Source organism: Dermochelys coriacea, chromosome 7, assembly GCF_009764565.3.
Source record: "Dermochelys coriacea isolate rDerCor1 chromosome 7, rDerCor1.pri.v4, whole genome shotgun sequence".
Taxonomy (NCBI): Eukaryota; Metazoa; Chordata; order Testudines; family Dermochelyidae; genus Dermochelys; species Dermochelys coriacea.
The window spans coordinates 50,944,823-50,971,395 of NC_050074.1; the positions used below are offsets into that span (position 1 = coordinate 50,944,823).

The window sequence follows — 26,573 nt, forward strand, 5'->3', positions numbered from 1 at the left end:
GGTGTCTCAGCAGAAAACTGCCACTGCTGAGAAAGCCCTAAGGCTTTCCCAATGTGTAAAAAGAATAGTAAATACGGCAGGCGATCAACTTGGCTTAACAGTGAAATCCTTGCTGATCTAAAACACAAAAAAGAAGCTTACAAGAAGTAGAAGATTGGACAAATGACCAGGGAGGAGTATAAAAAGTTGGAGTTGGAGTTGCAGCTAGCAAGGGATCTTCAGAGTAACAATACGGATTTCTATAGATACCTGAGCAACAAGAAGAAAGTCAAGGAAAGTGTGGGCCCCTTACTGAATGCGGGAGGCAACCTAGTGACAGAGGATGTGGAAAAAGCAAATGTACTCAATGATTTTTTTGCCTCTGTATTCAAGAACAAGGTCAGTTCCCAGACTACGGCACTCGGCAGCACAGCATGGGGAGGAGGTGACCAGCCCTCTGTGAAGAAAGAAGTGGTTCAGAACTATTTTGAGAAGCTAGACGAGCACAAGTCCATGGGGCCGGATGCCATGCACCTGAGGGTGGTAAAGGAGTTGGCGCGGGAGGTCCTGGATGACTGGAAAAAGGCTAATGGAGTGCCCATTTTAAAAAAGGGGAGGAGGATCCAGGGAACTACAAGCCAGTCCCTGGAAAAATCATGAATCAGGTCCTCAAGGAATCGATTTTTGAAGTCAGCATGGATTCACCAAGGGCAAGTTATGCCTGACTAAACTAATTGCTTTCTATGACAAGATAACTGGCTCTGTAGATGAGGGGAAAGCAGTGGACATATTATTCCTTGACTTCAGCAAAGTCTTTAACTTTATAAGTTAAAGAAGTATGGGCTGGATGAATGGACTATAAGGTGGATAGAAAGCTGGCTAGATCTTTGGCTCAACAAGTAGTGGTCAATGGCGCCATCTCTAGTTGGCAGTCGGAATCAAGCAGAGTGCCCCAAGGGTCGGTCCTGGGGCTGGTTTTGTTCAATAACTTCATTAATGATCTGGGGAATGGTGTGGATTGCATCCTCAGCAAGTCTGCAGATGACACTAAACTGGGAGGAGAGGTAGATACACTGGGAGGTAGGGATAGGATACCGAAGGACATAGACAAATTAGAGGATAGGGCCAAAAGAAATCAGACGAGGTTCAACAAGGACAAGTGCAGAGTCCTGCACTTAGGATGGAAGAATCCCATACACCGCTACAGACTAGGGACCGAGTAGCTAGGCAGAAAAGGATCTGGGGTTAAGAAGCTGGATATGAGTCAACAGTGTGCCCTTGTTGCCAAGAAGGCTAACGGTATTTGGGGCTGTATAAGTAGGGGCATTGCCAGCAGATCGAGGGACGTGATCATTCCCCTCTATTTGGCATTGGTGAAGTCTCATCTAGACTATTGTGTCATTTCGGGCTCCACACGATAAGGATGTGGAAAAATTGGAAAGAGTCCAGCGGAGGGCAACGATAATGATTAGGGGGCTGGAACACATGATTTATGAGGAGAGGCTGAAGGGACTGGGATTATTTAGACTGCAGAAGAGAAGAAAGAGGAAGGATTTGATAGCTGCTTTCAACTACCTGAAAGGGGGTTCCAAAGAGGAAGGATCTACTGTTCTCAGTGGTACCAGATGACAGAAGAAGGCGTAATGGTCTCAAGTTGCAGTGAGGGAGGTTTAGGTTGGATATTAGGAAAAACTTTTTCACTAGGAGGGTGGTGAAGCCCTGGAATGGGTAAGCTAGGGAGGTGGTGGAATCCCCTCCCTTCAAGTTTTTTAAGGTCAGGCTTGACAAAGCCCTGGCTGGGATGATTTAGTTGGGGATTGGTCCTGCTTTGAGCAGGGGGCTGGACTAGATGAGCTCCTGAGGTCCCTTCCAATCCTGATATTCTATGATTCAATTCTATGATTCAAAAGGGAGGGAGACCGCAAAGATGGTCCAGCTGCCCCACCTAAACGGCAACCCCAGGCATGCAACTCTAGGAGAGAGATGAAGGGCCAAAGCCACTAGACTGTTGGGGACTGTGTGGCAGGGAGGCATGAACCAAAGCAGCAGAACAAAGGGAGTCTGACAGGACCCGCAACAGCTATCTCAGGACTCATTCAGTTCTGAAACCGTGTGGGTCTTTGGATAAGTTAAACCGTGGGCTCCCTATGGCCCCAAACAGCCATACCGGGCCATGGTAACAGCCATGCATCATCCAAGCTATGCCCCCAGAACACTCAGAATGAGGAGTCACAAAGAGAGGGTGCTGACAAGGCCCAGTTTCAAACATTGCTTTGTATTCAGCAGCTGCCTCACGGGCCATTACCTGTCCCCCGGCTGCCACAGATTGTAACCAGCACGTGCATGGGGTGGGGGACCAGAACCCCTCTTCAGACCTCAGTACTGTTCTTCTCTCATGAGCCCAGCTCCGCCTGGGTAGGAGCAGAGCTCAAGCTCTTTTATTATGGAATTCCTTTAATCTGTTGACACTGGAGGCCATTTGAGAACAGGGATAGAGAGACTGCTCCAAACTGAGCCAGGCACCTTAGCTCCATCTCCCTGGGCCAGCCCATTTCCTCTGCATGTTCCCTGTGAGCAGGAGCTGTCCTAGGCAGTGCATTGTACCTCGAAAGCAGCAGATGCTGCATAGGGAGTTCTAGGCAGCTCTCTGTGCCACGTGCGTTACAGAGCATGCTGCTTGGGCTCCGATCATCATTCCTCTCTGTTGCTTCATCCAACTGTCCCACAGGCGGCTGTTTGTTTTATCATGGATTCAGATTCCTTTGCTCCCACATATTTGACCTACAGATTGTCAGGGTATGCTACATTGGAAAGAACCTTGTTTAGAGACTGTTCGCTGGGGCTCTGCCCCCAACTGGCTATCCCAGCACTGCCCACCACAAGCTTCCTGCACCTTTCTCTGAGGCACCTGGACTGGACATGTCAGACAGAATCCTGGACTAGCTGGAACCCTGGCAGTGATGCAACTGGGTGGTTCTGCTGACCCCAGCGCCCCCTGTGCTGTGACTGAGACAATCCAGCCCCATATGCACACAGGGGGCGAGTCACTAAAAAAGTCCCCAACATTTATTTTGTTTGCAAATTTCACTTAAAACTTGCTCCCCCAAATCAAGGAGGTAACCCCCTAAAAGCTACCTGCTACATTCATCAAGGCCCCCAGGCATCAACCCCAGGGGCAAAGGTGCTCTACTGTTACCCCTGATGACAATGGGGCAGACAGACACAGTCTGCTACTCCACCTTCCTGCCCTTGGATAGCACTTAGCCAAGGCCCTGGTCCCTTGAGCTCATCAACGATCGCAAGGGGATCAGGCCAGCGGTCCAGGCCAAACATCAGGCCTACTTCCCCCACTCTGCCTCCCTACGGGCCCTGGCAGGTCACAAGAGATGTTTCCTTCCTGTGACCCCAGCAACCAGCTGCTGTGTCCACCCTGGAGGAGGCTGCTGCTTGGTGGCTGGGAGTGATCCTCAGAGCAAAGCCAGTTGGCGCTCTGCATTGGGAAGCACTGGAGAAGTGTCGTTTCCTGCGCAGACTCTCTGGCCTTTGCATGCACCAGGGCTGTGGCAGCCACTAACTGTCCTTGAGACCCTGAGTGCCAACTCCAGAACCCCTTGCCAGCCAGCTAGGTAGGGCATAGGATTCCACCCAAGAGGCCATCTAACCAGGAACTGCACTCTGTGACATCATGAGGGTGGCGAGGCCGAGGAACGGCCATCACAAACTCTACCCTGACTCCACGGAGATGGACTGCACCAAGGCAAAGTGCATGGGGAGGCCGTGGAAGCACAGCAGTGCAGCTAGGAGTGGGAGCTAGGCAGTCTGTGGTACAGGCTAGAGGAGCGAAAAGTACTGCTCATCCCAGGACTGTGTCCTTTGGAGCAGTTCTCTTGGAGGAGCTGTGTGCGATCCCTGGTGCCCACAGAGCTGTCCTCAGCAGTACGGCAATGGGCTCTCTCTGTGCTCCAAACTGGCAGCTGCTTGTCATGTGGTGGGTGGGCGGGGGGGGGGGGAAATGGGGACACTTTGCTTGAGGGGACAGGCGCTAGTTCTCAGGGCCAGGAGAAGTCCAACCCCACACATCCTCCAGCCACCCTCCTGTTGCTCAGCTTACAGCTCCCTGCTTCGTGGGATAGGCTTCACTCCTGCTTCTTCCCTCCCCACCCCCACGCCCAGCACTTGCTGTTTATCACCATCTCTGGCCTGTGCTCCTTCTACCCACCCCACCTGGATGCAGCTCTCACTCAGCCCCTGCACAGCCATCTGGCTGGCATCGGCTGCTCAGCTCTAGTTAGAGATGTGCAGGCTGGTGAGGAAATGCCAAATTGGTGTGTCACTCTGCAATCCACGGATTGCCAGGTGCCCATGGCAGCTTCCCACTTGGCTTCCCAGTTCCCAGCCTAACCTTGCAATGCTGCTGGCTGGAGCAATGGTGGAAACTCCAGCTCAGCACTCAAGGTCCCAGGAGACCTCTGTCATCAGCAAGCTGGGGACAAAGAGACTGACTGAAGCCATTCCCTGCTACAGGCCAATTCATTAGAATTCACAGCAGGCCCGAGAGGCTGCACAGCTTTAACATGGGCATGGCGCCGTCTGTGCTATTCCCAGCTTGGGACTGGCATGCAGACAGCCAGACCCACATGCATCATTCAACACCATGTAAGACGCCCACAGTAAGACTCTGCTGCACTGTCCCAGCCAACCTGCCTGAGCCCCCCCAGGAAACGAGATCCCTATGGCTAACAGAAAATGGGGCCTGACCCACTCCAACAAGCACACCATGACCCACACCCACAATGCACCACTCAACCTCTCTCCCACTAGAATGGCTGGACAACCCCACCCTGGTCAGCTCTACATGCTCTCCGGTGGCACCAGTACAAAGACTCGGGATCTGGCCAGCACGTCACGAAGATCTGCTCAGAGGAGGGCTGCCTATGCTCTGCCACGCTGCAGCACAGCCTGGGGAGAGGTGACAGGAAGTGATCTCTAGTGTAGAAGCAGCCACTGCACAAACCCAGAACTGGCACACAGGTCTCCCAGTGGGGCTGTTGACTATATTGAAAGACAGATTAAGAGACGTCCAATCTAAGCGAGCCTTCCCTCTGACATGGAAAACTGTGTGCTCGACCCTGGACCTCAGCAACTGCTTCAGGCAGAGCAGACGCAGGCCAGTGCAGTCCCCAAAAAGGGACTCAAGCAGTAAGCTGTGAATACTGGATCCTGACCCACTCCTGGCTGCCAGGGACAGCATGCGGCGGCCGTGTTTTGGTGCCAAGAACCAGAGGACGTTGGAGACCGTGCCAGCCAGCCCAGGGCTCTGCCCTGCATGGAGCTGAGCCTGGCCTTGCTGGGCATCACCACGGGCAGCACAGAACTGGGCTTCTGGGGCCATGCCGGCCCTGGGGGGTGCTGGGCTCCATAGGCGTCAACTTCTAGTGGCACCAGTGCGTTCTTCACCCGCCTCTGGCCCCACCCGACTCCACCCCCACCCTGCCCATTCCAACCCTTTCCCCAAATTCCTGCCCCGGCCCTGCCTCTTCCCCGCCGGCTCCCCTGAGCATGCCACATTCCCCCTCCTCCCAGAGCTTTCTACGGCAAGCACTGGGAGGTAGGCGGAGGAGAGGGGTTGCTGCGCACTCAAGGAAGGAGGCAGAGGAGGAGGTGAGGTGGGGCGGGGCAGCAGGAAGCTTGGCTGCAGGTGGGTGCAGAGCACCCACTAATTTTTCCCCATGGGTGTGCCAGCCCCGGAGCACCCACAGAGTCAGCACCTATGCTGGGCTCCTGGGGTGTCACCCATCCTGCTGCCAGGGCAACCTCACCTGTCAGCTGGGCCAGGAGGGCAAAGACTGGCTGGCAATGAGGGGAAAAGGCCCGGAGTCGCGGCCCGACACTACAAGGGCATGGGAAAGCAGTGAGCCAAACGACCCACTGCGGGCTCCATCGGGCAGGGAAGATGCGTGCGCAAGTAGCTCCCACCTCGGGGCTCCTGCAATGCCTGACTCCCCCTGCACCAGCCCTACCCCGCCCCCACCTTCGGCTCTAGCGCCTTGCCCCGCCAGCATCCCACCTCCAGCCCTGCCCCAAGCCAGCGCCCCATCAACACCAGCCCCGTCCCGCTGAGCGCCCCACCCCGCCAGCCCTCTCCCCTCCAGTCCGGCCCCACCTCCAGCTCTGCCTGCAGCCAGTGCCCCACCAACACGAGCCCCATCCCCCCGAGCGCCCTGTCCCCTCCAGCCCAGCCCCTCACCAACACCAGCCCCGTTCCTCCGCCCTGCCAGCCTTATCACCGCCAGCCCAGCCCCCACCTCCAGCTCTGCCCTCAGCTAGCGCTCCACTAACACCAGCCCCGTCCCCCCAAGCGCCCCACCCCACCAGCCCGGTCCCACCTCCCGCTCTGACCCCAGCCAGCGCCTCACCAGCACCAGCCCCGTCGCCCCGAGCGCCCCGCCCCGCCCCGCCCCGCCAGCACGGTCTCCTCCCTTCCGGCCCCACCTCCAGCTCTGCCCCCAAGCAGCGCCCCGCCCCCGGCCCTGCCTCCAGCGCCTAGCCCCGACTCCCCAGGCTGGTCTCTGGGCTCTGAAGGGGGGCCGCGTGCCGTTCATCTCCACGCCTGAGGCTCGCTGCGGAGCTAGGTCTGGCCCGATGCCCCCTAGCGGGGACAGCGCACGGTCTCGTTGCTGGCAAGTACCGGGGTCACACGCGCCCTGCCCGCGCAGCGCCCTTGGGGCGGGGCCGGACCCTGGCCAGTAGAGGCCCCGTTCTCCGCGCCGGAAGTGTCGTGTCAGGATCCCCAGCGTCCGGAGCAGCGTCAGCTACATGGAGTCGCCGGTGAGGGGCTTGTCCAGCGCCTTCCCACAGCGTCCCGCGGGAGGGGCCTTGGTTGGCAGGGCAGGGACTGGGAGCGAAAGCTCCACCTCCCGCCGTGACCTCCGTGTGACCCACAGGGCCGTGACCCCTTCCCCCGCGCACAGCCGCCTGGCTGCGTTCCCCGTCCCTGAGCCCCCGTCCGTGCCCCCGGGGTGCCAGGCTCTGCGCCCAGCCCTCCCTGCCCGCGAACTCCCCGCTGCCCTGGTCCTTTCCTGCCCGGCTGCGCGGTGCCTGGCGCGGCGCCCCCTTCCAGCCTCCCTGTGCTGACAAGCCGTTCCTGCGCAGGTGCTGAGGAGCCCGGAAGAGATAGCGGCGCTGTACCGCGAGCTCAGCCAGTGCCCCTCGCTCTGCAGTGCCTGTATCGGGCCCGAGGTCACCACTCGGTATGGGGGCAAATACTGCAATGTCTATACAGGTACCGACCCCGCTGCGCCCCGCGCGTTCCAAGCCCCTCTGCCCCAGTGCGGAGAGAGCGGAGGGCAGAGGGGCCCCGGGGGCAGAGGGCAGCTGCATTGTTCCTAACTCTGGTTCGGCCTTGCCCTGGGAAGCCCCCCAGTTCCCCATCTCTGAGGTGAGGCAATGGGCCTAGGCTGTCTGCTTGCCAAGAATCAGTCTCGGAGGAAACCACCCCAAGATCCTGCTTGGGGCTCTTCACATGAGTGAAGGGATTTGTGGCTGTTGGGTCCCATCGGATCAGCATGCCATCTCCTGGGTAGGCTCCCTGGGCTTGGGCTCAGCCCTCCCATCCCTGCAGCTGGCTCCAAAGAAGAAGCAGTGCATGATGGGATGCTCTGTTGTAGCAGAGAGCACCTGGCGCTGTGCTGCCTGTCTGTTACCTACAGTCCCCTCCCTTACAGTCAGCAGAGACTCCGCAACTCCCTCTGCACTTGTCACAGCAGCATCCCACAGCATCTCCAGTCCCGGCCTTCCCCAGTTAAGGATTTCGCGGCCCTCCGCATGGCTTCCCTAACCTGACCAGCCCTGCTTCCTGAGCCACTGCTCCCGGCTCTCCAGGCTTCTGTCTTCTCTCCACTCAGAGGCCTGACTGAGCCTTGGGACCTGCCCATTGCCATGTGACTTGCTCCCTTTCTCGAACTGGAGAGGTGGGAGAAGTGTGCCCAGATGGGGCTGGCCCCAGCTTCCTGGGACGTAAGCTTGACTTACGTAAGGCTGTCCCCATGTGCCAGCTGGGGAGCTGAGGCCCAGACAGTGACAGCTAATTTTCAGAAGCGTCCCCCGTCCCAGCTGCAAAGTGCTAAGTGCACTTGACCATCAAGCCATAAGGGCCTGGGCCAGGATCACACAGAGCTGGGGTTGAACCCTGATCTCCTGAGTCCTAAGTTCCTGCCTTAGCCACAAGCCCTGCCTGTTTGCAGGTAACATAGAAAGTGCCAGGAGTGCAGGCAGGCAAGGTGCCCTGCTCTGTACACAGGCCATCTCATCTGGTATCTTTGCTCTAAGGCCAAAGGAGAGGGGAGCAGTGCCTGTCTGGGGCAGGCAGCAGCTGACTGCCCTCTCCTTCCAGAGTGGTCTCAGCAGGACCTGGAGAGAGCCGAGAGCGTGAAGTTCTGCCGCCAATACCTCATCTTCCATGACAGCCAGGCCATTGTGTACTCGGGCCCCTCGGGCACCTGCAGTGAGATCAAGGGAGAGTGAGTGTCTCTGCCCTGTGCCTTTGCCAGCGCCCACCGTGTGCCCATCGCCACCCCCACAGCTCTGCTAGAGCCTGACCTGGCTGGCTGCCCAATGTGGGAGTGGTTGGGCAGAAGGTGGGGGCTGCCCTGCCATGGGATGTAGGCAGCTGGGGAAGAGCTTGGGCTGCGTTGCCTCCTGCCCCGGTGCTGGGGGCTCCAGCAGGAGGGACTGAGCCAGAGTGTGGCTCTGCACCTGGCAGAGGCCCCCTGCTCAGAGTGCGGGGGTGGGGATGTCCTGGGGGACTTGTGTCTAGCCCTGAGTTGCCCCTAGCTCCCAGGCTACTGGTTGGGGAGGCAGAGTCTGCCATTACACTGCCCTGTCCCCTCCCCTGTGGTTGCCCCTCCTCTGTGTCCTTGGGGGGGCTCCAGGCTCAGTTGCCTGCAAAAGGCCATTAGCAGAGGGCGGGGCTCTTGGCTGTGCTTGTTCCCGCCCCCTTGTCAAGGTTCCTTCCCCACTCTGAACTCTAGGGTACAGATGTGGGGACCTGCATGAAAACCTCCTAAGCTTACTTTTACCAGCCTAGGTTAAAACTTCCCCAAGGTACAAACTATTTTACCCTTTGCCCTTGGACTTCCACTGCCACCACCAAACGTTCGACTGGGTTTACTGGGAAAACGTTGTTTGGGAACGTCTTCCCCCCCCAAATCCTCACCAAAACCTTGCACCCCCTGCCTGGGAAAGGCTTGATAAAAATCCTCACCAATTTGCATAGGTGACCACAGACCCAAACCCTTGGATCTTAAGAAAAATGAAAAAAGCATTCAAATTTCTTACAAAAAGAATTTTAATATAAGAAAATGTAAAAAGAATCACCTCTGTAAACTCAGGATGGTAAATACCTTACAGGGTAATTAGATTCAAAACATAGAGAATCCCTCTAGGCAAAACCTTAAGTTACAAGAAAGACACACAGACAAGAATATTCATTCTATTCAGCACAGTCTAATTTTTCAGCCATTTAAAGAAATCATAATCTAACGCATATCTAGCTAGGTTACTTACTAAGTTCTAAGACTCCATTCCTGTTCTGTCCCCGGCAAAAGCATCACACACAGACCCTTTGTTTTACCCTCAGTCCAGCTTTGAAAGTATCTTGTCTCCTCATTGGTCATTGTGGTCAGGTGCCAGCGAGGTTATCCTAGTTTCTTAACCCTTTACAGGTGAAAGGGTTTTTCTTCTGGCCAGGAGGGATTTTAAAGGTGTTTACCCTTCCCTTTATATTTATGACACCCTGGAGGAGGTATCTGGGCCACCTCTAGCTCCCTGCTGCTTCTCCAGCTTTGCAATGGGGAACCCCATGTGCCAAGCCTGTTGTCCCTGCCTTTTGCTGCGCCTGCTGGGAGCACCTCTCCATTGTGCTGTGTCCTGGTGTGTGTTTAGACGGGATACAGGAGCCAGAGGGTTCACGTGACCCAGTCCCTGGTCAACAATAAACTGTGTTAACCATATCCTGGGCTTTAGAATCTGGAGACCTCAGCTTGCATTGTCCCAGGGCAAACAGCCCAGCAAACACCTCTTTAACTTGTACTGAACATCCAGAAAGAAAGGGAAACCAGCTGAAGCTTTTGAAATGGAAAGGACTGAGTCAAGCTTTCATTGTAACAACACCCTATGTTCCCTTTCCCTTTGGCAGGAGAGGGGCTCCCCGTGCCAGACAGTCTCGTAGACAGGGTTATAGCTGGCAAATAACTGTTTGGGGAAAAGAGAAGCAGTGAGTTGAGATGAACTGGGGTAACTGCTGCTGCTCAAGTTTGATCCTGGTTGCTAAGAAGACAACAAGCCCAACGCACCAAAGATAGAGCGGAAAAGAACAACAAAAAGAGAGATTCAGCATCTGTCTCTGGGGCTGACTTCATTGCAATCTCACTGCTGGAGAAACCCAGCCCCAGCCCATGCCCGAGAGCTGGCAAACTCGTACTAGCAAGAGGCGGTTTGGCGTAGTGCCGCTCGGTTACAGGCTTACAGTGGCGTTGCAAAGTATGCAGGCATGGCCAACTCAGCCACGCTCTTATTAGATAGGAAGAAAACAGAGAAGGCTAGGAAAGAGAAAAAAGGTGAAGAGGGCAAAGGCCGCAAGGGTGAATGGGGGGGGGGAAAGTTTCACGTCCCAGCTGGGGTTGCAATTCAGCTGAAGCCAATGGAGGTGGTGCTGGCCTCTGGACCCCTCTCTTTGGCCTGGCCTGGCCTGGTCTGGTCAGGGCAGCTCGCAGGAGCAGGAGGAGGAAGGCCTGGTTCCAAGGAGACCCAGCCACGATGATGAAGCTCACTGCAGTGGTTGTCACCAGACAGTTGCTGCTCCGGCTAATTTCATAAGAACTGACATACTGGGTCAGACCAAAGGTTCTTGTAATCCAGTATCCTGTCTTCCCACAGTAGCCAGTGCCACGTGCCCCAGAGGGAATAAACAGAACAGATAATCATCAAGTGATTGCCCTGTCACCCATTCCCAGCTTCTGGCAAACAGGCTAGGGACACCATCCCTGCTCATCCTGGCCAATAGCCATTGATGGACCTATCCTCCATGGATTTATTTAGTTCTCTTTTGAACCCTGTTATAGTCTTGGCCTTCACAACATCCTCTGGCAAGGAGTTCCACAGACTGTGTGTTGTGTAAAAAAAAAAAAAAAAAAAAAAAAAATGCTTCCTTTTGTTTGTTTTCAACCTGCTGCCTATTAATTTCATTTGGTGGCTCCTAATTCTTGTGTTATGGGAAGGAGTAAATTACACTTTATTTACTTTCTCTATAGCAGTCATGATTTTGTAGACCTCTATCATATCCCCCCTTAGTTGTCTTTTTTCCAAGCTGGAAAGTCCCAGTCTGATTAATCTCCTCATATGGCAGTCATTCCATACCCCTAATCATTTTTGTTGCTTTTTTCTGAACCTTTTCCAATTCCAATATATCTTTTTTGAGATGGGGCGACCACATCTGCACGCAGTATTCAAGATATGGGTGTACCATGGATTTATATAGAGGCAATATGATATTTTCTGTTGTATTATCTATCCATTTCTTAATGATTCCCTTGATTCTGTTAGCTTTTTTGACTGCCGCTGCACATTGGGTGGATGTTTTCAGAGAACTATCCACAATGACTCCAAGATCTTTTTCTTGAGTGGTAACAGCTAATTTAGACTCATCATTTTATATGTATAGTTGGGGTTATGTTTTCCAATGTGTATTACTTTGCGTTTATCATAATTGAATTTCATCTGCCATTTTAACAACGAGGAGTCCGGTGGCACCTTTAAGACTAATAGATTTATTTGGTCATAAGCTTTTGTGGGTAAAAAAACCACTTCTCCAGAAGCATGAAGTGAAAATTGCAGATACAGGCATAAATATATATTGGCACATGAAGAGAAGGGAGTTCCTCAGCTCTCATCCCCTAGCACCCCTCCTCTACTTACGCCACATCGATGACATTTTCATCATAGGATCCATGGGAAGGAGGCCCTTGAAGAATTCCACATGGATTTCAACAGTTTCCACCCCACCATCAACCTCAGCCTGGACCAGTCCACACAAGAGATCCACTTCCTGGACACTAAAGTGAAAATAAGTGATGGTCACATAAACACCACCCTATACCGGAAACCTACTGACCACTATACTTACCTACATGCCTCCCTCTTCTATCCAGGACACATCACACAATCCATTGTCTACGCAGCCAAGCCCTAAGATACAACCGCATTTGCTCCAATCCCTCAGTCAGAGACAAACACCTACAAGATCTCCATCAAGCATTCTTAAAACTACAATACCCACCTGAGGAAGTGAGGAAACAGATTGACAGAGTGAGACAGGTACCCAGAAGTCACCTACTACAGGACAGGCCCAATAAAGAAGAAAACACTACTGTCCATCACGTACAGCCCCTGGCTAAAACCTCTCCAGCGCATCATCAACGATCTACAACCTATCCTGGAAAACGATCCGCCACTCTCACAGGCCTTGGGAGGCAGGCCAATCCTTGCTTACAAACAGCTCCCCAACCTGAAGCAAATACTAACCAGCAACTACACACCACACCACAGAAACACTAACCCAGGAACCAATCCCTGTAGGAAACCCCATTGCCTCTCTGTTCCCATATCTATTCTAGCGACGCCATCAGGGGCTCATTCATCTGCACATCTACTAATGTGATATATGCCATCATGTGCCAGCAATGCCCCTCTGCCATGTACATTGGCCAAACCGGAGACAGTCTCTACGTAAAAGGATAAATGGACACTAATCGGTCATCAGGAATGGTAACATACAAAACCAGTAGGAGAACACTTCAGTCTCCTTTGACATTCAATAACAGATTTAAAAGTAGCCATTCTTCAACAAAAAAACTTCAAAAACAGACTTCAAAGAGAAATTGCAGAGCTATAGTTCAAAACTTAACACCATTAATTCGGGCTTGACTGGGGACTGGGAGTGGCTAGCTCACTGCAAAAGCAATTTTCCCTCCTCATCAATTACTGGGAGTGGACCACATCCACCCTGACTGAATTGGCTTTCAACACTGGTTCTCCACATGTAAGATAACTTCTTTCTCTTCACGTGCCAACGTATATTTATGCCTGTATCTGCAATTTTGCACTCCATGCATCTGAAGAAGTGGGTTTTTTACCCATGAAAGCTTATGCCCAAATAAATCTGTTAGTCTTTAAGGTGCCACCAGACTCCTCGTTGTTTTTGTGGATACAGACTAACATGGCTACCCCTCTGATGCTATCTGCCATTTTGTTGCCCAGTCACCCGTTCGAAGAGATCCTTTTGTAGCTCTTCACAGTGTGCCTGGGACTTAACTATCTTGAGTAGTTTTGTATTATCTGCAAGTTTTGCCACTTCACTGTTTACCCCTTTTCCCAGAACATTTATGAATATGTTGAATAGGACTGGAGCCAGTACAGACCCCTGGGGGATACCAGTGTTTACCTCTCTCCATTCTGAAAACTGACCATTTATTCCTACCTTTTGTTTCCTATCTTTTAACCAGTTACCAACCCATGAGAGGACCTTTCCTTAATAGCCTTTGGTGAGGGACCTTGTCAAAGGCTTTCTGAAAATCTAAATACACTATATCCACTGGATCCCCCTTGTCCACGTGCTTGTTGGCCCCCTCAAAGAATTCTAGTAGATTTGTGAGGTGTGATTTCCCTTTACAAAAATCATGTTGACTATTCCCCCAACAACTTATGTTAATCTATGTGTCTGACAATTTTGTTCTTTACTCTAGTTTCAACCAGTTTGCCCGGTACTAAGGTCAGGCTTACCGGCCTGTAATTGCCAGGGTCACCTCTGGAGCCCTTTTTAAAAATTGGCATCACATTAGCTATCCTTCAGTCATTTGGTACAGAAGGTGATTTAAATTATAGGTTACAGACTACAGTTAGTAGTCCTGCAATTTCACATTTAAGTTCCTTCAGAACTCTTAAGTGAATACCATCTGGTCCTGGTGACTTATTACTGTTTAGATTATCAATGTGTTCCAGAACCTCTAATGACACCTCATTTCCCCCAAAGTCTGTCTGTTTTCCAGCCTCCAAAGGCAGAGGGGTGGAATAGCCCACTGATCACCAATTAGGCCAAATTTCCGACGCCAGGTTTGGTCTACTGATTTCTGGTCCCCGCCTTCTCGTGGTTACCAGGCGTGGCCGGAACACCCAGTCCTTTGGGGACCTTTGTACATATTTTCTTGTACCGTTTTGGGTAATAGGTCACTGTGATAGCTTGGGAACATTCACTCTCTTGCACGACTGAGCTCATAGGGTCAATTGCAGACCCCGTTATCACAACAGGTTCCAACTCCACCCCTCCCAGCACCCCTGTGGGGTGGATTAGCACATGTGGGTCCAGGGTCCTATGGAGTCCCTGAGCCATGGCCGTGCCGCTCCTGTCCCCAGGCCATGCCATGCCCCCAGGCCCACTCCAGCCTGTCTCCCCCTGCAGGCTGCTGAGCAGGGAGTCTCCCAGCGGGGCACTTAAGGCCGTCTTGCGGAAAGCCAGCCCTGGCAAAGGCGAGGAGAAGCAGTTTCTTGAGGTGAGTCGATATGAGGCTTGACCCACTGGCACTGTAGGAAAAGCCCTGGACAGAGTGAGGGCAGCCTTCAGCATTCTTGCTGTCTGGGGCTGAGGCTCCTTCCTGGCCTGACTGTGCTTGGGACTCAAGGAAGGGGCCCCTGCTGCTGACAGCCCCTCCTCAGGCCTGGCTTTGGGGTGGAGGCTTTTTCTCTGTAGTTCCAGCAGGCCACTAGGGTGGGAATCCCTGTGGCTCTCCCCTCAGTGTTTACCAGGCATTGCCCATGGCAGCTGGCCCGACCCTCGTGGGATCCTGGGCTGGTGTGGGGCAGGATGGACAGAGCCGTGGCCAGCCCACTCTTTCCCTTCATAGGTGGAGTGAGCCCGTGCAAGGTGGGGCCCTGCTGCCCGCTCTGCAGCCAGGCAAACTACCACCCCAGCTTGGAGCTGTTGCTAGCAATACCCAGCACAGCTACCTGTTCCCCCCGCCCTGTGCTGCCATTCACCTGCCCTGTGGCCCCACAGTCCTGGGGCCTGGCCCTTGATGTTTTTGTTCCTCCAGATCTGGGATCAAAATCGCAAGGTGAAGAGCATCAACCTGACGGTGTTGGAGAAGCATGGCAACGTCTATGAGGATGGTGAGGCTGGGTCCCCATGTATCCACCTTCTCCCTGCATTGGCTGGCAGGGAATTGGGGGAGGGGGTGGGGCAGGGCAGGATGGGGGCTGGGAGAGTGGTGAAGTGGGCCCCGTGGCCATCTGGCCAGGCGTGCAGAGGGTGGTGAAGGGGGCCCTGCAGCCGTCTGGCCAGGTGGGGGAGGGTGGGGAAGGGGGTCCCCAGGGCCTGTGGTGGGGGCACTGGGCCATGCTGCCCAACAGGGTCTGACCAACACTTCCCCAGATCAGTTTGGCTGCCTGTCCTGGTCGCACTCGGAGACCCACCTGCTCTATGTGGCCGAGAGGAAACGGCCCAAGGCCGAGTCCTTCTTCCAGAGCAGAACCCCGGAGCTGAGCAGCAACTGTGCTGATGAGAGACGAGACAAGGCTGTCAAGGTGTGTGGGGTGCAGCTGGAGGTCGCGAGTTGGAGCTGTGGGTGGACCACTTGCCCCGTCCCCACAACTGGCCAGAAAGCCAGGCATGGTGCTAGGGCCCTGAGCAGGGACTCAAAGAGCAACTCCCAGCTCTGCCACTGAGTACTGTGCCATGCTTCCCTAGGGGATGCTGAGCTTGCCCATCCACCCCACATTGGGCCTGTGGGGCAGGAAATGGCTTTCCTGTGGGCTCTGGCAATGCAAATAGAGCCAGATCTGCCCTGTGTCCGAGACACAGGGCTGTCCTGCTCCAGAAAGCAGGAGAGTTGGGGGGTGTCCCAGGGAGGGGGCACTCATGGCTCTGTGTTCCAGGGGGAGCAGTTTGTGTACCACGACGACTGGGGCGAGGCACTGGTGGGCAAGAGCATCCCAGCCTTGTGCGTGCTGGACGTGGAGAGCGGCAATGTCTCGGTGCTGGAAGGTGTTCCGGAGCACATCTCCCCTGGGCAGGTCAGCGCGGCCGTGGGGAGCCAGGTGCTGGCAGTGCCTGACTGGCACCCGCTGGCAGCCCAAAACAGCCCCCAAACACCTCTCTGCCTGTTCCCTCTGATGCCAGCTGCCCTTGCCAGCACCCACAGGTCACCCAGTTTCCATGAGGGGCTGATATGCCTCAGCAGGGGAACCTGTGCCCCAGGATGCCAGCTGGTAGGGAGGGGCCCTGCTTTGGTTCTTGGGAGGGCACCACTCATTGCTTCATTCCCTTAAACAGCGTGGGAGAGTTTCTAGCTGCTCTTGCGTCCCCTCTGACACTGTTCCCCCCTCACCAGGTTCTCCTCCCCCCACCTTCTCTTTCTCCGCTCCTCTTGCTCACTGGCGCTCTCCCACTTTGCCTGCAGGCCTTCTGGTCCCCTGGCGACACGGGTGTGGTGTTCATAGGCTGGTGGCATGAGCCCTTCCGCCTGGGCCTGCGGCACTGCACCAACCGCAGGTGAGTGCCCTGTGTTGCTGCCAGCTGCCCCTGCCTGAGCGCCCGGCACTGGGGAGAGGGGCCTCCCCATTCCCAGGAGTGGAGCCATGTCCATGTCGCCTAGGCCAGTGGGACCCCTTGGGGAAATGCCCTTTGAGGCACCTTTGGGCTGGGGCTGTCTGCTAGGGTAGAAGGCCAGACTGGGGCTGACCCAGCCCTGCTCTGAGAGCTGGCCCCAGCTTGCAGGCATGTGCTGCAGCCTCCTCTGGAAGAGACCACTGCAAAGGGAGGGGTTGTTGGGGGGCTGGGGCTGCCAGACTCAGCCTGAGGAACCACAGCTCCGATCTGCCAGCTGGGAGCAGGGGCCATCTGGAGGGGGAGGAGTGGGGGCTGGGCTGGCCACTCCTATCGGGTGTAGTGCAGGAGGGTTGGGCAGCTGTGGGGAAGCTATGGGGCCCGTGCAGTGATGGCTGCCCTCCTCTGGTTCCCAGGTCAGCGCTGTTCTATGTGGACCTGACGGGAGCGAGGTGTGGTGAGTCGCTGCTGCTTTCTGAGCCAGTGCCCTGCCTGCGTGCCCCCTACCTGCCAGTGCCTTCCCAGTGTGCTTCACCCCTGTTCTGTCTACATGCCCCTGTCCTGCCTGAGCCCTGCCCTCGTGTCGCCATCCTGCCTACACCCTGCCCATGTGCCCCTGTCCTGACTGAGCCCAGCCTTCATGTTGCTGTCCTGCCTGCACCCTGCTTCTGTGCCCCCAGTCTGGCTGTGCCCCACCCTGGTCGTGTACCCTCTGCCCTGCCCGCAGTCCTCACTTTGCCTACGTGCCCCATCCTGCCTGCGTGCCCTGCCCGTGGTCCTCACTTTGCCCATGTGTCCCCTTCCGGCCTGTACCCTGCCTGTGTGCCTCCGGCTGTGCTTGTGCCCACCCTGCTCTTGATCTCCCCCTGCACCCACGATCCCCGCTCTGCCCACATGCCCTCTGCCCTGCCCGCAATCCCCACTCTGCCCATGTGCCCCTGTTCTGCCTGCTCCCTGCCCGCATACCCTCTACCCTGCCTGTGGTACCCACTCTGCTCACATGTCCCCGTCCTTCCTGTATGCCCCCTGTTCTGCATGTCCCCATGCCCCCATCTGGCCTGCTCCTGTCTGGCTTGCCCCTGTCCAGCCTGACCCCTACCCTGCCCACCTGCCCATCTTCCACCATGACTGCCCCCCATCCTCTCTGTCCCTCTACAGAGCTGCTGTCAGATGACACTAAAGCCGTGTGGTCCCCACGCCTGAGCCCTGATCAGTGCCGCATCGTGTACTTGGAGAACAGCGCACTCGGACCCCACCAGCAGTGCAGCCGCCTTCGCATGGTGAGTGGGTTCCACCAGGCTGGGGAGCTAGTGCCAGAGGTTGGGTGTTAGGCTCTCTGGGGCCCAGCCAAGTCCGTGTGGGCCATGTCTTCCGGGGCACTTCCTGCTGGGAGCCGGCCGTCGGTCACACAGCATAGGACTGGTGCTTGGGCTTCTTCAGCAGTCTGTGCTGCCATAGCAGAATGTCTGTGCCCACGGCAGCACAACGAGAATCATCTTCCCTGAGCATGTCTCCCTGACGCTTGTGCCTGGCCGTGCTCGCTCTCTCTGCTGGTGCCCCCTGCTCCCCACAGGGTCACACCTATTGTCCCCCCAACAAGGCACCGGAAGGTGCCTGTGGTACAGCGCTGCTGCTCCCTCGGGTGCCCGGGGGGAGCTGGGACAGGCCTGCTGGGGTCTAGCTAACCCAGGTCAGGCTCCCCAGCATGCTGGACCTTCCCATGAGCAGCCACCAGCCCTGCTCTGGATCCCCCAGAAGGGAGGGGGCAACATTGCAGAACAGAGCTCCATACTGCTGCCCTTGAGTGCCAGGCGGTCATCTCTTGCAGTACGACTGGTACACGAAGGTCACCTCAACCGTGCTGGATGTCGTGCCCCGGCACAGCCAGGGTGAGTAGCCGGCCGGGTTCACTGGGGACGAGGGAGGAGCTGGGCAGCGGGACGATGAGGCAGGCTGAGCACCTAGGGATCTGGCACTCTCCATTTGTGAAAGTTAGCACATGGCACTGTCTGCTCACGAGGGGCCAGGGCTGCTGGGACCAGGAGGGGCTGCGGGGTGGGAGTGAGGGGTGCTGGCAGAGCTGGGGGGGGCAGGGGGCTGTGGGTCAGGAGAGAGGGGCACTGGCAGAGCTGGGGGGCAGCCCAGGGCTGGGCTAGCAGGGGCTGCGAGTCGGGAGTGAGGGGCACTGGCAGAGCTGTGTAAGCAGGGGGCTGAACAGGAGCTGCGTGAGAAGATTTGTTCCCTGTTGCTGGCCATTGGTGCGAGTGCCCTGTGCCAGCCTGGCTGGTGTGCCGGGGGCAGCGCTCTGAGCCCGGGGCCCTCTCCTTGCAGGAACGTTCACAGGGATCTATTGCCCAGCGCTGCCAGGCCTGTGCTGGGCAGCCGATAGCCAGAGGGTCGTGCTGGACACCGCTCAACGCAGCCGGCAGGTACTGGGGTGGGGGACTGGGGCAGGGCAGTCCCACAGCTGTGTTGCCTGCGGGCATATGCAGAGCCCGGGGCCCAGGCCAACCCTGAGCAGAGAGGCTGGGGGCGTGCTGAGCCCTGCCTGGCTCTGGCTCGGCCTCAGCTCTGACAAAGCTCTTGGTGTCCTCCTAGGAGCTGCTTGTGGTGGAGACTCTGAGTGGCAGCGTGACCTCCCTGACGATGGGTAAGTACCCAGCAGCCTGCTCTGCTCACAGTGTCCCTGGATGCCTGGTGGGAGGGGCTGGGAGCCCTGCTGCCCCCAGACTCCTCCTGTGAGCTCCAGACCGTGACCCAGGCATCTGTCCTTCTGCAGGTGCCCCCCTGGGCAGCTGGTCTCTCCTCACCATTGACCGGGATCTCCTGGTGGCCAGGTTCTCGACCCCCAGCTGCCCCCCAACACTGGTAAGGGATATGGGCTGAGGTGGGAGACTGTGCTGTGACCTTTCACCCTGCATGCAGACTCAGGAATAAAAATTTACTGGCTGCATCCACACCATACCCCAGTCAGCATCCCAAAGCATCGCCCTGCTCAGGCGCTGGGCTAACAGGGAGCAGTGGGGAAGGCATGTGGGGCACCAGCAGAGCTGGGTGATGGAGCCAAGGGCTAGGCTAGCAGGGGGCAGTGGGGCAGGAGTGAGGGGCACCAGCAGAGCTGTGAGGTGGAGCCCAGGGCTGGACTAGCAGGGACTGCAAGCACTGGTGCTGCATGCAGGTTGCCTATTCGGTCAATGCTGTCAGTCTCCTTGCCAGCCCCCATTCCAGCTGCAGCCATTTCCTCCCCAAATGCTGCCGGAAGATGTCTGCAAAGGCCCCCGCCCAAGCATCGTGGCCCCCACTTGGGTCATGCCCCCACTCCCCGAGCATGCTGCGCCTACCACTGATGGGCTCTTTCCCCTGGCAGAAGGTGGCCTTCCTCCCCGGGGCCGGGCGGGAGGCCCAGGTGCACTGGGTGTGTCTGGAGGATGTGACCCCCATCCCGGAGATCAGCTGGGTGATCCGGCCCCTGCAGCCCCCCGCGGATCAGGAGAATCCGCAGTACAGTGAGTGCCGTCGGGAGTGTGGGGCTGGGCTCTGGGGGGCTGGCGCGAGCGCTGACATCACACTCTTCCTTTGCAGAGGGTATTGATTTCGAAGCCATCTTGCTGCAGCCCAGCAGGGGGCTAGGGCTGAGGAAGCTGCCCCTGGTGGTCATGCCCCATGGTGAGATCCCTGCCTGGCGTGCCCCTCCCTTCCCCTCCCCCCCACCACAGAGACCCCCACCCTCCCAGGCTGTGTAGGTCTGCTTAGGCCTAATTTTGAAGCTAGAGCCGAGTGTTGTGCTGTCAGATTTGGCTCTCCCCGACCTGCGTCAGTGCTGCCACCTTGCCCTGGGGCTCCCCATGCCTGCCCATCTGCAGCTGTTCCCCTCTTGTCGTGGGGCCAGCTGCCCTCCTGTCCCATGGGGTTGTCACGGCAGCTGCAGGCCACTGCCCCTTCACTGGACGCTGACTCCCAGGCACATGACCCACCCCCCGGGCAAGGGGGCATTCGCCAGCAGCCACCATGCCAGCCCCATGGCAGGGGAAGGGGAGCAGCCCCAACCCAACCAGCGCCCGACACTGACTGGCAGGTCCCTCTGGGTTCGATTCGGGGGGCAAGGTTCTGCCCTGGTGGTTGTGTCCATGGAGAGTCCCTCCCTAGGCAGCTTGCATCAGTCCCTAGGAAGATGAGGGGCAGTCAGGTCAGATCTGAGTGAGGCGCTACAGCCTGGCATATGGGTGGCAGCCTCACTCGACTTTGGCACCTGCTATTGATAGTGCAGGGAGCCACGTGCCTGCTTGCCCAGGCCCAGATCCCACCCTCGGCACTGCTGGTGTCATCACAGTGGGCTGGCGGCATCTGCTGGGCCGAGCCTGGAGCAGGGTCAGTGTGGGGATGCCGTTCCCTGCGTGGCAGGGAGAGCTCAGGGAGAGGTGGGACTGAGAACTGTCCCCGGCTGCATGCAGGTCAGAGCCCACCCAGCCCCACGGGGAACACAGCAATGCCATGGGCCTAGGCCCCCAAACCCCTCAGCCCCGCGGGGAGCGCAGCCACCCCACAGTCCTAGGCCCCTCAGCTCCAAGGGGCGCACAGCCACCACACAGAGATCATAGCCACCCCACAGGCCTGGGCCTTCTGACCCCACAGCCCCTTCCCTCCTTTTACTCTTTTGTCCCCATGGTAATTGTTTTGGAGGGTTCGGGGGCCTCTGTTTCCAGTTTTGCCCTGGTCCCCAGAGCTCTGTCACTGTGTTGAGCGTGTCTTGTCCCCAGTTCCCAACCAACCCCTTGTGCCGACGGTGTCGTTCATTTGCCATTCAGGGAGTGATTGGGGCCAGCAGATGCCCCCTGGTCTATGCTCCCCTGAAAGCCTCTGTTCAAGGCAATCGTGTGTTGGGGGAGCCTAGCAGCTCGATTGCTTTGCTCACCCAGCTCTTCCCCGTCCCTGCCAGACACCACGTCCCAACAATTACACTACACACTCCCTATGACCCTCTTCCCTCAGGACTCTGCCCCATGATCCAGCCCCTCACCCCTCTGTCCTCACCTTGCAGGAGGCCCACATTCCGTCTGCACGGCCAGCTGGATGGTTTACCCTGCGGTGCTCTGCAGGGTTGGCTTCGCCGTGCTCCTGGGTGAGTCCTGCCAGAGCCACGGGGGCAGGCATGATGCAGCCAAAGCCTGGTGAAGTGGCTGTGGCCATGCTCGGCCCCTGCTGGCACCCTGGAGAGGAACTGCTGGGCCAAGGCTTACTCTGAGGGTGCCCTGGAGCCCCCTGGAGAGGGCTGAGGGCACATCTGGGCCATGGAACAGGGAGGCTGAGCTCCCAGAATGCAGCACCAACATGGGGATGGCCATTCAGGGCAGGACCTGGGCACCATCAGCATCCCTGGGACAGCCAGCAGGAGGGCGCAGTTCCTGGGCCAACCCAGCCCCACAGCACTCGGCTGCTCTCCCCTCGCCCTGGGTTGCAGGCCTGCAGCTGGGTACCCTTTGGCCGGGGTGGGGTCTCCTGGCGGCACCCTGCTCCAAGATCATGGCTGGGGGCTAGCTGTGGCAGGCCAACCCTGTACCCTCGTGAACCCCTGCTGCTCGGGGGCTGGAAGGGGCTCTCCCATCATGCTGAACTCTCTCCCACAGTGAATTACCGTGGTTCGCTGGGCTTTGGTCAGGACAGCATCGCCTCCCTGCCTGGGCACGTGGGCTGCCAGGATGTCAAAGACGTGCAGGTAGTGGCTGCCCCCCCAGCACCCCTGCAGGGGCTGGGACAGTGTGTGACCCACAGCCAGGGGACCAGGCTGCTCCCTCTGGGCACCTCCCGCCCAGGGATTTAGAAGGTAGAGAGATGGGCTCAGCCAGCCTGTCAGGTCCTGGCCCCATCTCAGCCCTGCCCCCCGTCCCCTCCCTGGGTGACCCCTTCCAGGCCCTGGCTGCCCCCTCCTTGAGACTGCCCTGGCTTCCCACCCTGCCCTGAGGCTACCCTGTCTCAGGCCCTGGTGCCCTGGCTGCCCCATGGCACTGCCCCTCTCATCCCATTGCAGTACTGTGTGGAGCGGGTGCTGCAGGAGGAGCCCCTAGACTCAGCGCGTGTGGCACTAGTGGGTGGCTCACATGGGGGCTTCCTCGCTTGCCACCTCATCGGTCAGTACCCAGGCAGCTATCAGGCCTGTGTGGCAAGGAACCCAGTCATCAACATGGCCTCCATGATCAGCAGCACCGACATCCCAGACTGGTGAGTGCCTGGGGCTAAGACCCTCCCCACCCCCTGCACCAGGTGCAACCTGGATCCTGCCCTGAGGCGGGCTCTGTCTCCTCTGCAGGTGTCTGACTGAGGCCGGCTTCCCCTATGCGCCCGATACCCTACCGGATGCCTCGCACTGGGCAGAGATGCTCCACATGTCCCCCATGCAGTACGTTGCCCAGGTATGGAGCCCCACCCCCCTGCTCATAGACCCCACCCCCTCTCAGAGACTCTGCATCCCCCTGTGACGGGTTCCCTGGGGTGCAATCTAGAACTGTGGTACTGCTGACCCCGTCTTACCAACCTGGATTCCCTCTCACACTGACGCTGTGACAAACTGCAAACCTCTCCAGGTCCTGCACTCACACAGCCATCCACAGGCAGGGACACACCCAGCTGAGTTACATGAATGCTTTTGCAAGCCACTCATGATCCAATAACAGAGAGGCTCCAGCCAATTCCTCCCAGCTCCCTAGCCTAGGATCCCGTGGCTGTACTGTCTTGCCCTGGTCAGAAGCTTGATCAGTATAAATTCATTACTCAGTCTGCCTCTTCTACAAATGAAAGTTGACATGCACCAGCCGTTGCAATCTGAGTGGATTTCCCAAGCACTTCAACCAAAATGCACTGTTTTAAGTAAAATATAAAACAGATTTATTAACTACAGAAAGACAGATTTTAAGTGATTTTAAAGTAGCAGGCATAGAGATCAAAGTTGCTTACCTACGACATAAAAGTAAAATCACAATCTGAATTCTATAAACTAGACAGAATTTGAATCAAGCAATGTCTCACCCAGGTAGGTTATACAAGCAGGTTAAAGATCTTCTATACACAGGCTGGGACTCCTTCAGCCTTGGACCACCTCCCAGTTCAGTCTTTGTTCTCCAGATGTGTTTCCGGGTGTTGAGTTGTGGGAGGAGAGAGGCCAAGCAATTATGTCACTTCCCCCTTTTATAGCTTCTTCCAGCTTGCTGGAAAGATCCTTTGCTATGACTTGGGTCAAGCGGTCTCCACTACCTACATGCTATCTGTGAGAGGTCTCCATTGTATACGGTTACTGGGATTGTCCTTGGGAGTGTGGATTGCTTTACTGGGCTATCAGTAGCGTCTGCACAGTCCTCGCTGGTCACACACTCCCAGGGGTTAAGCGTAGCTCCTCCGCCCCCCGAAACAGCTCCTCTCTGAGCTTTCAGCATGCCTGATCCTCGTTTTCCCCCCTTCGTTTTACTGCTCCCCAGTCACTTACTGCAGGAAGCGCCATCCGCAGGGTGCAGTACATCCCACCTCTACCACCAGTTGTCACAGAGTCCCCAGGCGATGCTCTGGAACTGCTCCCTACGAAGCCAGTCAGGACTCTGGTGAAATCTCCTCTCTGTGAGCAGACTGTCTGCAGGGCAAAAAGCTCACATAGCTTCCACCTTCCTCGGTCTGACCTCGGAGCATTCAGCATCCTCTGCCCCTCCGTGTGCTTCCCACAATGAGTCCACCCAGGTGGGGTCCTGGGGAAGCCAGGGGGTCCTGCACCCCAACTTCGCATTCAAACGTGACTCTCAGCCAGCCAGTAAAACAGAGGTTTTATTAAATGACAGGAACATGGTCTAAAATAGAGCTTGCAGGTCCAGAGAACAGCACCCCTCAGCTGGGTCTATTTTGGGGGCAGTGAGCCAGACAACCATGTCCGCACTTTACTCCATGTCCCCAGCCAGCCCCAAACTGACTCACCCTCCAGCCCCTCTTCCTCCGGGCTTTGTCCCTTTCCCAGGCCAGGAGGTCACCTGATTCCTTTGTTCTCCAACCCTTTAGCTATCACTTTGCAGAGGGGGAAGGGCCCAGGCCATCAGTTGCCAGGAAACAGTGGTCGACCATTTATGTATCCTGGTCCTCTGCTCTGCAACAATTACACTCCCTTATCCCACCACCTAGAGACTTAAGAAATGCATAGGGGAAATTGAGGCACCCCTACAGTATTCAGAGGAAAGATTAAAAACAGTCGCACTTTGTCACATCTTCCTTAGAGGTTTTTAAGGTTAGGCTTGACAAAGCCCTGACTGGGATGATTTAGTTGGGGATTGGTCCTGCTTTGAGCAGGGGCTTTGACTAAATGACCTCCTGAAGTCCCTTCCAACCTTGATATTCTATTCTATTCTATGGTGTGGGTCCCCTAGTGCTGGCTGTGGGACCCAGATCACTGCCCTGCTCTCCCCCCAGGTCCGGGCACCTGTGCTTCTGATGCTGGGAGAAGAGGACAGGCGTGTCCCCCCCAAGCAGGGGCTGGAGTACTACCGTGCTCTCAAGGCCAGGGGCATCCCTGCACGGTGAGCCTGCGGGGGGCAGGACATGGGGATCAGCTGGGAGGAGAGAACTGATTGGTGCAGGGGCCATGGCTGGGGCAGGAGGGAGGACAAGTTGGATGCTCAGGTGCAATAAGGCCATTACGGCTGGGATCACCAATGGAACAGACTGGCACCAAGGGAGGGAGCAGATCACTGGGGTCGGAGGAAGCTGAAGTTGTAGGAGGGAAACTGGCTGGAGGCTCAGATGGCTGTGAGGAGTTGGTACATCCCAAATGGCTGGGGGGGGGGTCCCGGTGCAGGGGTCCTGGTGCATTCCTGAGTGGGTGGGGGGGTCCCTGGAGAGGTGGCATGGGGTCCTGGTCCATGCCCAGGTGTGTATGTGGGGGTCCTGGAGAGCTGATTTTGAGGTACCTTGCCAAGCCCTCTCCTTTTCCACAGGCTGCTGCTGTACCCCAGAAACAGCCATGCGCTCTCTGGCGTCGAAGCTGAGGCCGACGGCTTTATGAACATGGCGCTCTGGCTGCTCCAGCACCTGCAGTGCTGACAGGGGCTGTGCTTCGCCTTTGCCCAAGACCTGTAACCTGAATCCAATAAACCCACAGCTCATCTTGTGTCCCCAAGGATGTGGCGTGCCCCTGGGGCTAGGTTGGGGGAGGGGGAGGAGCCACCAGTGCCCCTCCTGCAGAACTGGGAAGGGCCCTGTGGGAGGAAAGTGAGAGGTGTGCCAGTGCTCGCTCTCCCCTCGCCTAGCTGGCTGGCTTTACACTCCATTTGCATCTTGCGAACAGCCCATCCTGTGCGCCTGCCCCTTGTGGGGTGCCTCACAGCCCTAGTTCCTGGATCGAGCCCTAGAGGAACCCCTCAGAGGCCAGCCCGTCTGCCAGGACAGGCCACACATTCTCACCACCGCCTGCCCACCCTGTCCTGCTGAACCAGAAGCCTGTGGGAGACTTTCACCCTCCCAGCACACAGTCAGTGCTGGCAGCGACACCCGGCAGCCTTGTCGAGTCAGAGCAGGATCTCTAAGTCACCGGGAACAGCCAAGGCTGAGACAGCTTCACCCAGCCATGGTGCCCTGCAGGCAGGTGTTAGCTCTGCCCCAGGTGAGCACTGCTGAGTTGGCTCTTACCCCTGACCTCTTGGGCCAGTGCCCTCAGAGCCAGGCTGACTTCAGATGCCCCACCTGCTGGCCTCCCAGGGCTGGGAATTAATTGTGCCATCCCTGGGGTTCCCATTATCTTTCCAGGTCCTCCAGGCAGTTCACTAACCCTGCCACTCATGACTCCTGCTCTGTCCCAAGACTGGTATTTCAGCCCCTTTGCAGTGCCGCCCTGTGGATGTGAAGTCCAGAGGGAAACTGATGCACACACAGGCATCATAAAAACTGCAGAAAATTTCCACTTTGTGACAGCAGGAAG

At 56.8% G+C, this 26,573-nt stretch overlaps 1 protein-coding gene across 6 annotated transcripts; it reads left to right on the plus strand.

The window, feature by feature from the left end:
* Window positions 1-6,116: 6,116 nt before the first annotated feature.
* Window positions 6,117-25,768, plus strand: APEH (acylaminoacyl-peptide hydrolase). 6 transcript variants are annotated; one of them, XM_038410761.2, is made up of 22 exons: window positions 6,117-6,807; window positions 7,132-7,261; window positions 8,372-8,498; window positions 14,492-14,582; window positions 15,123-15,198; window positions 15,461-15,612; window positions 15,964-16,101; window positions 16,488-16,579; window positions 17,050-17,090; window positions 17,792-17,913; window positions 18,462-18,522; window positions 18,965-19,062; window positions 19,232-19,283; window positions 19,413-19,501; window positions 20,001-20,139; window positions 20,216-20,299; window positions 21,672-21,752; window positions 22,258-22,346; window positions 22,659-22,849; window positions 22,938-23,040; window positions 25,070-25,176; window positions 25,594-25,768. In XM_038410761.2, the coding sequence occupies exons 1-22, from the start codon at window positions 6,796-6,798 to the stop codon at window positions 25,697-25,699; spliced, it is 2,181 nt and encodes a 726-aa protein (XP_038266689.1). In that variant the 5' UTR covers window positions 6,117-6,795; the 3' UTR covers window positions 25,700-25,768. The 6 variants fall into 6 exon arrangements, with proteins under 6 accessions (XP_038266689.1, XP_038266695.1, XP_038266690.1 ...); XM_038410762.2 differs by having other exon boundaries at window positions 6,549-6,807; window positions 8,308-8,498; XM_038410767.2 differs by lacking the exon at window positions 15,964-16,101 and having other exon boundaries at window positions 6,547-6,807.
* The last annotated feature ends 805 nt before the right edge of the window (window positions 25,769-26,573 follow it).